The sequence below is a fragment of the Carettochelys insculpta genome, chromosome 2, assembly GCF_033958435.1.
Source record: "Carettochelys insculpta isolate YL-2023 chromosome 2, ASM3395843v1, whole genome shotgun sequence".
In the NCBI taxonomy this organism is placed as follows: Eukaryota; Metazoa; Chordata; order Testudines; family Carettochelyidae; genus Carettochelys; species Carettochelys insculpta.
The window spans coordinates 43,267,588-43,279,659 of NC_134138.1; the positions used below are offsets into that span (position 1 = coordinate 43,267,588).

General features: G+C 44.7%; 1 protein-coding gene across 4 annotated transcripts in view; it reads left to right on the plus strand.

Moving 5' to 3' along the window:
* The window catches only part of RNF19A (ring finger protein 19A, RBR E3 ubiquitin protein ligase), a 110,552-nt gene that overhangs the window by 51,548 nt on the left and 46,932 nt on the right, over nucleotides 1-12,072 (plus strand). For all 4 annotated transcript variants that reach the window (XM_074986863.1, XM_074986862.1, XM_074986864.1 and 1 more), the window contains one exon: nucleotides 7,400-8,158. In XM_074986863.1, the coding sequence (XP_074842964.1) occupies nucleotides 7,563-8,158 (596 nt within the window). In that variant the 5' untranslated portion in view covers nucleotides 7,400-7,562. The remainder of the gene's footprint in view (nucleotides 1-7,399; nucleotides 8,159-12,072) is intronic.

The following is a 12,072-nucleotide window of genomic DNA, read 5'->3' on the forward strand; positions in this document are numbered from 1 at the left end:
CCACCTCTGCTTTAGGTTAAAAAACAGCCTTTTAAAAACTTAATTCTATAGGTAAAATATACCTCGTGTTAATAAAGGTATAATATGCTGTTCTTCTAACATTTGTCCAAGTTAGAAACATAAATATATTTGCTAACACTGGATTACTTCCCACAGATTTGTGTGTTTGTAGTCAGGATTATATTTCCATCCAGAGCTACTATAATTTTTGTGTTATACTGCTTAAAAATAACGGTGTTCTGTTAATTGCTAATTTATCATCATTTTTAAAGACATTTAATCAAATTATTTTACATTGACTTCTTTGGCACTGGTGATAGAATTCCGTTTCTGAGGAATTTAGGTGTACTGAAGTTAGTACAGGGTTTCCCATTATATGTCTCCCTGCTTAACACTGTTTTGAATTTACGTCGCTGCCAAAAAGCAGAATTGTTCCAGTTTACGTCCTTACGTTCCCCATGCTCAGGCCCACGTAATTCATATTTGTACTGGAGTGGACCTGAAGCAAGTAGAAGCGCCTCTCTGATGCGTCTGCTTTAGCCCCTCAGTTGGAAACAATGAGTTCAAAGCTTATTGCCAGTGTTAGCAGATGAGTGGAGTTAGTGAATGTAGGTGATACTGCAGCAATGTGATTCTGGACATAAAATTGGACCTTTATAAAGCATGGTAAAGAAGGGAACATTCTGTTTATTGCTCACCATTTTGGACTGCCATCAAGGGCAAAGAATGCTGAGGATATTGTGGGTAAAGCAAATCATTCTTCAAAACGTTCCCCGGTAAAGATTACGCAACAAAGAGGTGCTAAAATGGAAAAAAAAAATTGAATGGATGCTGGCCATATGGGTGGAGGAGCTGCATTAAAAACAATACCTTGATCAGCCTAGGCCTCACTCAGGAGAAGGCCATCAGCTTGTATGAGAACATAAAAGTTGATAAAGTAAAGACTGCTGAAGAGACTTTTACTGCAGGTCAAGGATGGTTTCACTGATTCCAGAAAAGGCATGGATTTAAAAATGTGCCGGTACGGGGAGAGGCAGCTAGTCCTGACCTGGAGGCAGCTAAAGCGTTTCCTGACACTGTTAAGAAAGTGATTGATGAAGGCAGCTATGACTCTCGCCAAGAATTTTAAAGCAGATGAGATAGGTCTATATTGGAAATGGATGCCATCTAGAGCTTACATTTTTATTAACGAAAAATGTCCTCCTGGCTTCAAGGAAATCACACACACAGGCTTGGATGACCAGACACATTTTCCGTGATTGGTTTGTGGGCTATGTTGTGCTTGAAATGAAGAAAAAATATTTCCAGGAACAAAATTTGACATTTAGGATTCTTCTGATTCTGGATCATGCCCATGACCTGGATTGTGAAGCCCTCTGTCCAAATACTGAAGTTCTTTTTATGTCTCCTAACAATATCAGTCATGCAGCCAATGTCACCTTCAAGGCATATTCTTTGTAGAGCACCTGTTGAGCATTCATCCAGGAACCAGGAAACTGATGGTGAGGGAAAACCCACAGTCGAGGAATTTTGGAAAGATCAATATTATGGACAGTGTGATAATTATTGTTGCCAGCTGGGAAAAATCTCAGTTTGCATAATGAACAGCACCTAAAAAAAAATATCCTGAGGCTGTGAAAGACTCCGTGGCATCTGAAGAAACACTCAAATAGTGCAGCTAGCAAGGGAAGCTGCTTTTGATGAAGCCAAAGAGAATGATGTGGAAGAGCTGTGGGAATCATATTCTGTGCCTCTCAGTAATGGAGATATTGCAGAATTAGAGAAGCATTCCATGAAGAAAGTAAGGACGAAGTTGAAGATGAACAGAACCATTAAAGAAAAGGGCTAACAGCTGGTACCCTTGGATGTATCTTTGAACTGTCAGAGGTGCTTTTTGATATATTTAAGGTAAACAATCATCTTGGTGATCATTCTGCAAAGATAGCATGGGCCATAAATGATGACTTGGCATGCTACAGACAAATTTATGATGCCAAACTTCAGCACAGTGAGCAAACAAAGTTGAACTCCTTCTTTAAAAATAAAGTGGTGGAAAACAAACTTAGTGATGCTGAGATGGTATTCTCAGTCTTCGCCTAAGTAGGATTTTTTAATTGCTGTTTTAAAAATGCAAGTAAATACTGTTTTCAATTTAAAGTGCTCTTTAAAAATGTTAATAACATTATGGGAATGTTAAATGCTGTTTAATATGTTAATAAAATGGTATTCCTTTTTAATTATGGGAATGTTCAAATACCTTTAAAAAAGCTGTTTAAAAGAACTAATAAAATGGTGTTCAGTTTAAAATAAGTGCAAAAGAAATGTTTTAAAAACACATGGGGTGTGCCTTGTGTTTTGGTTGTTTGGTATGATGAGTTTTGAGGTCCAGAAACCTAACCATCCCATATTCCATTGTTTCCTGTGGAATAATGTTGCCAGCTCTGAATCTCATAGTTAACTTAGAGGATTTTACGGAAAGCACCCTCACCCCATGTAAATGGATTCCTATAGGGGAAAATTCTCTGCTTTACATTGTTCCATTATAAGTCCGTTTCCTGGAATGTATCTGCAATGGTGGGGTGGGGGGCATGTACTCTGATTTTCAATTTATTTTTTGGAATGCAGGATTTGGGACAAATGAATAACAAAGATTTGGTTTGGGTGTAATACAACAAGCATATTCCACGAACCATAAAGGAGGAATGATACAGCATGTTGACATGAAGGCTCATTTTTCTTCAAGTGGAAAAATATTAGTTATCAAAGCTCTGTAAACTGGTTTGATAAGAAGTAGATGAATTCTATAAGGATTTTGTTATCACTTAGCTTTGGGGTTTAGCACAGTTAACAGCAGCGTCTCTGACAAGGAACATTCATTTAATTCAGGAGATGTGGTATTTTGGATTCAAACAGATTTTTTTCCCTGCAGTTTCTTGGGGGCGGTAGCTGGGCAAAATGATAAGTCAAATGTCAATGTACGTTAGAGGGACTAGGCTGGAGAGAGAATGTGCTTTATTGGATCAGTTTCTTACATATCTTATTATCGATGTAATAATAATTTTAACCAGTATGAAGTGAGGCACAAGGGAAAAGAACAGTCATAATTCAACCAGCAACAATACATTTTTTTAATTTCAGACATGAGTTTAGTGCTAAGATGAATGACGCTCTGAAGTAGCTCATTTTTAATATATACAGTATTTGAAATATTTTACTCAGATAGTCAGTAGGGTTGCATAATTGTGGGTAACCAGACCCCTAGGACCCATCCCTGGCCCTTGCTTCCTTCCCCTGCCTCCTGTGGATCATCTCCCCTTTCCTCACCTCTGCCTAGTCCTTCCTACCACGCGCCCACCCCAGCTGGGTTCCCTCTGCACAGGATCTAGGACAGGTGTTGCTGCAGCTTGTCAAGGAGTCTTCTAGCAGCCTTGGCTGAGCAGGAGCTGTTGCAGGTTAATGATTTGCTGCTTCCCCCTGTCCTGTCAGTAGATTTGACTGGATACTGTCAGATCCCTTTTTTAATTGGACTTCCTGGTTGAAAACTGAGCACCTGGTTAACCCTAAGTATCCTGTCAGTGAAAAGGGGAAAACGTGCGTTTTTAACAGTGCTGAATGGATTCTCCTTGCAAAATTCCTCTTTCCCAAGGCCTTGTGGCCTTCTCCAGTTGGCAAGAGAGGAAGAGGTCTTCTAGTTCATGTTATTTTCATCAGTTTGCATATAAATGGATTGTTAACTGGAAATGCAAACAACAGTATGAAGCTGCATGGTTTTTAAAACAGGCCTTCTTTTACACACACTTGCAGCAAAGTTGCTATGGAAATGAGTCTCCTAGATTTTTCTAGACCTGCATCCTGTATGTAAATGCTAATGCTATTGCGGCAGAGGGATAATGAAGTTAAACTAGTTTATGAGTGCATAATACAATAACTTAAATTAGTTTGTTTGATTCAGTGTATAGTATTGTTTATGTATACTGAGTCACTGCAGAATTTGATGAATTATGCATGATTCATATGAACATATTTTAATAGTCCCATAAAGGCAGGACTCGAAATATACCATCTTTGAAAGAAATACACTTAAAAGCACCTAGCCGTGGTTCTTTTGCTGGTGAACTCAGCTGTAATTTCATGACTCTTAAGTATTTTCATAATATAGCAGTTACATGTTAAAATCATCATCTGTTGGCTTAGAAAACTGAATGTCGACACAATCGAAATAGAAAATATATATAAAATGTGGGGGGAAGTGACACATTAGATTTTCCTGAGATTAATCACTATGCTGTGTTAGCGGTGTTTTTTTAAATTATCTGCTTGGCTGCAGCTTTACAACTGATTAAGGAGGGTTGTTTTAGAATGTGTGTCTTTATTTACTTTTACAAATAGAGAATGACTTCCCCAAGTATGCTCACTAGCCTAACCATGGTATGGTCATATTTCTATCTTGACTTAAACTGTTTCTTGTTGCACATAAATGGGATCAAATGTTTCTGTCAGAGACTAGCAGTGAGTTGATGTTTCCACTGCTAGTCAATCTTCTTTTTAAACCTCCCCTGCTTGACCTTTTCTTCTGGGTGTTTCTGATCAGACTTGTGGGGAGCGGTCTTTAGACATGCACTTAGTCAATGTTCAACAAGTGGCTGGTTCTGTTTCTAGGACACAAATTGTGTTTATGTGCTGTTGGCTCAAGGTCTCCTGCTCAAGATGCCAATACTTAACCTACTTCCTAAGGCTCCCATCTATCAAATTGTGATATGTTACAAATTCTGTATGTCTATACATTACGAAGACCCTATACATTCTTCCTTCTCCTTCCGATTTGTTTCTAGCAGTTAGCCTGTATTATCAGGTGCCATGTTTTCTGAGAATCAGCTAGTCCTCTGTACGGAAAAACTTGCAGGAAGGAAGGGTAAGGGAGGGGAGGTATCCTTGTTGCTTTTTTCTGTAATTGTCTACTTTGCTAGAAGACAGCTGGAAGGGGAGGTTTGGATCTCAGATGCCATGCTCCCTCCCAGCTTCATGGATCCATGATGAAGAGAGACCCATCCTATTTTGCAGGGGTGGTGTTTTGCTGCTGGTTTCATTTTTGCCTGGAAGCATGATCCAGTGAAAGAGCCGTGCTGCCATTAGCTGGGTCTTGTAGCCTTTTATTTAAAGTAAATTGTGTAATATGGTGTGACACTTCTGTGGGTTTGGCTCTACTATCTACAGTTTCTAACGTAAGAGAATGGAAGTCACCTCTGTTACTTCACATTCAGGCTGGGTCTACGCTAGAGAGTTTTGACGACAGAAGGGGACTTCTGTCGACAGAACTCAGGGAGCGCCTACACTGTTAAAGCATTCTGTCGACAAAGTCTCGACAGAACTCTGCATTTTCCTCAACAGTATTATCCCTCAAAACTTTGAGGCATAACAATCTCTGGACACGGACCTGTTGACAAAAGTTGCAGTGTATATACTTCTGTCGACAGAGAGGGCTTCCGGTTGCCTGGCAGCCCTCTTGGCAGAGCTGCCATCCTGCTTTCTGGCACCAGAGGATGTGTCTGCGCTAGAAGTATCTGTCGACAGAAGTTACTGTCAATGGGGTGATCTCGACGGAAGCTCTGTCAACAGATTGCATCTGCACACAATTTGCTCTACACACAACTCCAACAGAGAACTGCCAGACTGGACTGCCGTCTGGTGCCAGAAAGCGGATTGGCAGTTCTGCAAAGAGGGCTGCCTGGCAACCGCAAGTCTTCTCTGTGGACAGCAGTGTTTACACCATACTTTTGTCAACAAGTCCGTGTCCAGAGATTGTTAAGCCTCAAATTTTTGAAGGATAATACTGTTGAGGAAAATGCAGAGTTCTGTCGAGACTGTGTCCACAGAACGCTTTAAGGGTGTAGGTGCTCCCTGAGTTACGTCAACAGAAGGCCTATCTGTCGACAAAACTCTCTAGTGTAGACCCAGCCCAAAAGACTAAAGGTAGTGATCACACATAGCACCCCCCAGTAGGTGATCTAGTCTATTTTATAAGTTTTATTAAAATTACAATTAAAGTTATGATTATCCAAGCATTTAGAAATTCTATACAGACCTATGTTCAAGTTACAAATGCAGTTAAACTCATTCTTGACAATAGTGCTAGGGCCTATGAGTCTCTCGTGGTTTGATCATGGGTAAATGGACGGTTCCTTTGACACTCTCAGAAGGAGCTCAGCTTTCCCATTCTGGGCAGTCCCTTTTGGTAATGTGTTTCTGTCTGCCCTACATTCTGCGCATGTCCATAGTAATGTCCACCTTCTTTTCTCTTATTTTTATGTGTCCCAGGGAAACTTAAGGGACACCAATTTTCTATAGACTGGGTAAGTTCCCTTTATTCCCCTTAGCATTGATGCACATAATTAAGACACTTAGTATTTTTGTGATCTAGTATTATTCATCTGGGTAATTTTGTACAATATCATCATTTGGTACCTCTTGTCACATAATCTTAGGTCATCCGATTGTTTTCCGATCACTTGTGTCATCCTTTCTTGTCTCGAAGGGCAGAAACAGCTGAGTTAAAGTCTGTGAGGTGTCATCCTACAAGTTCTTGCATTTCAGCTTGTCTTGCTTGGCTCCGGTACATAGTTCAGTATTTAGAGGAGTGACCTTATGCTTTTAGAATCTTACAAATTAACTCTTAATTAACGTACAGTGAATTCATGTAATATAACATAATCACAACATCACGCAATAGGTGAATAATACCTAAATCATTAGCTAGAGTTTCCTGGCAGCTGCTTAGTAGCAGCCACAGAAGGAAACCTGAAGGAAGTACAGCTCCCATCTCATTTACCTGCTGGCTGAATTTTAGCCTGAAAATGCTAGGTTGTTTCCCTCCCTCCCATTTTCCAGAAGCCCACAGGACCTGAGTGGAGGACTATTCATATAAAATGAGTTATTTTTAATTTTAATTTTATTTTGTTTAGCTAGCTATAGTAGTTCTTTGATGATTTGTTTCCCCCAAACTACACAGAATTGTAACCTTAATAGGTTAAACCTTGTAAATTCACTAATTACAGTATACTTCGGTGTGCAAGAGCTGTCTATGTTTTATTTTCTATCATTTTATCACTACTTACATTATAGTAGTACCTACAAGAGCTGTTGCCCTCTTGTTTTATTTGCAGCACACTATAATAAAAAAGGCAAGTACTTACAATCTTAGTAAAAGACAAAGATACAACAAGTAGAATGAAACAGATGAGGCTGTTTGGAGAGGAGGAGTAGTTGCAAGTAATATGTATAATACGAGTAATAAGGTGCTCAGCTAATATGCATTTTTAGAACTAGCATGGGGAGTAAATGAATATGATTCTAACTTGTCTTTTCTCTCTCTCCCTTGTTGCTTTCCCCCTTCGCAAATCAGAGAATTACTGTGAAGAATTGGCTGGAAATAAATGTGTGTGAAGAAGTTTCTGCATGAAGACTGTCCAGTAGGATTACCTGACAACATGACTTAATAGAGACCTTCTTGTTGAATTGAGCCTTAAAAATGATTAGGGTTACGTGTTAACTTTAATACACTTCTGATGAATGTTCTGAACATGAGTTTGCATCGGCAAATGGGTTCTGATCGGGACCTGCAGTCTTCTGCCTCCTCCGTGAGTTTGCCTTCAGTTAAAAAGGCACCAAAGAAGAGAAGAATTTCATTGGCCTCTATCTTTCGGAGAAAAAAAGATACAAAACGCAAATCCAGGGATTTAAATGGAGGGGTGGATGGAATTGCAAGTATTGAAAGTATACACTCAGAAATGTGTACAGACAAGAACTCCATTTTCTCCACATATACCTCGTCAGACAGTGGAGCCACTTCTAGCAGCAAACCAAGTGGAGACTTTATGGAGTGTCCCTTGTGCCTTTTACGGCACTCTAAGGACAGGTTCCCAGAAATAATGACTTGTCACCATAGATCTTGTGTGGATTGCTTACGTCAGTATCTCCGGATAGAAATCTCTGAGAGCAGAGTTAATATCAGCTGCCCAGAATGCTCTGAACGATTTAATCCCCATGATATTCGTTTGATATTAAATGATGATATCTTGATGGAAAAATATGAAGAATTTATGCTTAGACGATGGCTAGTTGCAGACCCAGATTGTAGGTGGTGCCCAGCTCCAGACTGTGGGTAAGAATTTTTTTTTTCTAATTTCTTTCTCACCTGATCCAGTGGGGCATATTGAACTTCTCTATATAGTAAAATCACTGTCACCAAATCTCCCTCATTATTTCTCTGCATTATTGATTGAATTTGTAACAAGTAAATTAGAGTAATTCCAAGACAGTAATAATTTCCACCTTATTGTTAACAAACTGTCTTATTTTTTAACCAGGTTAGAAATCGTTCTAATTTGTCAATAGGGTATACAAAGCAGATCATGTGACAGACTAGGTAAGGTGGATGTATGGAGGTCTAAGTATTAAATATCTGGTTATTTAAAAGGAAGGCCGAACTGCTATGCCCTAAAGCACTGACGTGTCAGGTGACTACAGGTTGAACCTCTCTAATCCAGAGCGCACTCGCCCCTCAAACTCCATCATCTGGCCTGATTTCAGTTAGCCGCACAACCACTTATCATTGGCGTGTCCAAGTTTTCTGGGGCCATAAAGTTTGTTTACAGCCACCAGTCCTGGCTCTCAATGTTCTGTGCTGTTACTTAGTTGTAATTTACCTCCAAATGTCTTCTAAGAGCCCATTTAGCAGTGGAAGTGTTGGTAATGTGCTAGAAGATATTGAACTCCCACCATCCAGCAAATTCTGTCATCCAGCATTGGTCAGGCCCTGAGGGTGCCGGACAAGGGAGGTTCAACCTGTAGTAGACTGAGGGAAGCAGAATGGTGTGTGCAATGTTGTAGCACTCTTGGTCCCAAGATATAAGGAAGACAATGCAGATGAGGTAATATCTTCTTACTGACCAATTTCTGGTGATAAGAAACACAAACTTTTGAGCTTACAGTGTTCTCTGCCTCCTTGTGTCTCTCTGAAAAATTGGTGTGTTTAATTCTACTGTCCTAACTGAATTAACTGTGGGGAATCAATATCGACAGACCCAAGCACAGAAAAATCAGGTGTCTTTCAATGCACTTCCACTTGTTTTATATTTGGCTTCTGTTTTTGGTGTTCAGTTGGTTCACATTTTTAAGCTTTGCTTGTGGTCTTTAGAGTTTGAAACTTTATTATTAAATGAAAGCAGCGTTTCCCATGTAATTATGATTCCAAAAGCTAGGACTTCAGGAAAAATCCACATATAAAATTACAAGAGTCTGCAGTAGTAGGGAGTTAGCTTTTGCTTTCCAAAATTTATTCTTTTCTAGACTCAGACTTCAAGGTCAGAAAGGGCCATTGTGATCAGGTAATCTGACTTCCCATACATCCCAGACCACAGAACCTCATCCCCTCTGATTCCTGCAATAGAAAAAATTGAAAGATTTCAGCTTGCAAAGAATCCACCATTTATTCTAGTTCAAACCTGCAGATGTTCAGTGTCCTGTGCTGCAGAGGTAAATGAAAAGGCCCCAGGGTTTCTGCCAGTGTGACCTGAGGGAAAATACTTTCCCGACTAAACATGGATCAGTTTAGACTCTGAACATGTGAGCAGGAACCGCAAACCAGATACCTGGGAAAGAATGTTTTGAGTAGCACCAGGCTTGTCTACCCAGTAAGACTTTTGCTGCAGTCTGCTCCATAGCAGCCAGCTCAGGCTGAGGCTGTGGAGCTGTTGCATTGCTCTGTAGAACTCTGGGCTTGGGCTGAAGCCTGAGCTTTAGTACCTTGCAGGGTGGGAGGGTCATGTACGTCTGGAGAGCTACACAGCCATGAAACAGGCCTGTAGCCAGAGTCCTGGCAGCATGGGTCATCCAGGGCGGAGGTGGGAATTCTTTGTGTGTAGACATACCGTCAGAGCCCTCCCCATCTTAGCCGTGTCTACACGTGCATGCTACTTCGAAGTAGCGGCACTAACTTCGAAATAGCGCCCGTCACGGCTACACGTGTTGGGCGCTATTTCGATGTTAACATCGACGTTAGGCGGCGAGATGTCGAAGCTGCTAACCCCATGAGGGGATGGGAATAGCGCCCTACTTCGACGTTCAACATCGAAGTAGGGACCATGTAGTCGTTGCACGTCCCGCAACATCGAAATTGCGGGGTCCTCCATGGCGGCCATCAGCTGGGGGGTTGAGAGACACTCTCTCCAGCCCCTCAGCTCAATGGTCGCTGCGTGGAGCGGCCCCTTAAAGGTCTCCTCCCCCTCCCTTTCTGTGCAGGAAGCTGAGAGAGCGTGCAGGCGGCAGCCCAGACATGCGGCCAGCCTGCACGCTCTTGAGCAGCCCCAACAACCCCCAACCAACCTCATGGCCGCATGGCAGCCCCCCCAGCGCCCCCGGGGACCCCCCCCCAAGGGGAGCCAGGGCAGCAAGCGGCAGTGGGGCCCCTCCTGGACGGAGGCCGAGCTTCGGGACCTGCTGGGGCTCTGGAGTGAGGAGGAGGTGCTCCAGGTAATGGGGAGCAAGAGGCGGAACACGGATGCGTTGGCTCGGCTGGCCGAGGGCCTGGCCGCCCGGGGTCACCCTGCCCGCACTCTGGACCATGTCCGGAGTAAAATGAAAGAGCTGTGGCAGGATTACGCCCGGGCCTGGGATGCGGCCAGCCAATCTGGGGCCGCCCCCATCACTTGCCCCTTTTACAGGGAGCTCAGGGACATCCTGGGCCCCCGGCACACCTCCTCCCCTCCGGCCACTCTTGACACCTCGGCTGAGGAGCCCCAGCAGGCCCCGTAGCCGGAGTCCGCCCTGGAGGTAAGCCCCGCACCCCGGGTGCCCCCCCCGGAGCCCACCCCCGGGGCATCGCAGCCGCAGGAGAAGGAGGAGGAGGAGGAGGAGGGGGACTCCTCCTCCGCTGAGACGGGGCTGCACATCATCCTCCCCTCCCGGAGCAGCAGCCTGGCGTCTGCCCCCCAGGTGTCCCCGGACCATGGGAGTGGACCTACAGGTATGTACCCCCCCGGTGTACACCCCTGGGCTTGAGGGGCGGGGGTAATAGATATTTGGCCAGGGCCCTCCACATGCCCAGATGGCCGTGGCCCCAAGGACAGCAGTGCAATGTCCCTCACAGGAGGGCATCAGCCCCTTCCCCCCCGCCTCCCAGCACGACAGTCCATGCCCCATCCCCGGGGCAGGGGGGAGCGGAACCTCTAGGGTCCCCCGGGAGGAGGGGGTGGGACACCCTGCAGCAGCAGCAGCCGCAGCATCATGTGATGGAGTGGGGGCAGTGCAAATGCGAGACTCAGGCTAGATATGAGCAGCAAGCTGAATAGTTCCCAGGGGCAAAGGATGATCCTGGGGCTACAACTGGCAGGTGACACCCCTGCCCTGAACAAAGAGGGGGGAGGAGCCGAGCTGGCTTTGAATGGGGGGGGGCCGCAGGTAGAGGCTAGGGGAAGGGAGAGCTGGAAGGCAGCCAGCCTGAGGAGGGGGAAAGCCACACCCCAGCGGGGCACCCCTTGGGGTCTTCTCCCCAGGACGGGTTGGAAGGACTGTCTCTGACTGCTGTACTGTCACTCCTGGGAGAAACTGGGCATCTGTGGCCTAAGAAACCTCTCCTGTCAGACCCTGCTGAGTGAAGTGAGAGTCACTCCCGCCAGGGGACGGGGTACAGTGCAGGGGGACCCGTGAACCCCATCACAGCAGCATCTCCCGGGGACGGGGATGGGGAACCTGCAGCACAGGGGTTGGGGGACAAGGGCCACGGCTCGGGGCCCACACTAACGCCTGTCTCCACTTTTCTTCCCCCCCTCCTGTGTTCCGCAGCTGCACCATCGGAAGGACCGGAGAGCGCCGGCGAGGCCTCAGTGGTCCCGGAATCCCCTCCGGGGCCATCGCTGCAGGCCAGCCCCTCGGCAGGGGACCGACCGGCCCCACGGCGGGCAAGACGGTGGATGCCGCAACACCACACAGCGGCGACGGACCCCCAGCTGCTGGCCATCCATCGCCGGCAGCTGGAGGTCACGGAGCAGCGTCTGCGGGTGGAGCAACGCCGCCTCC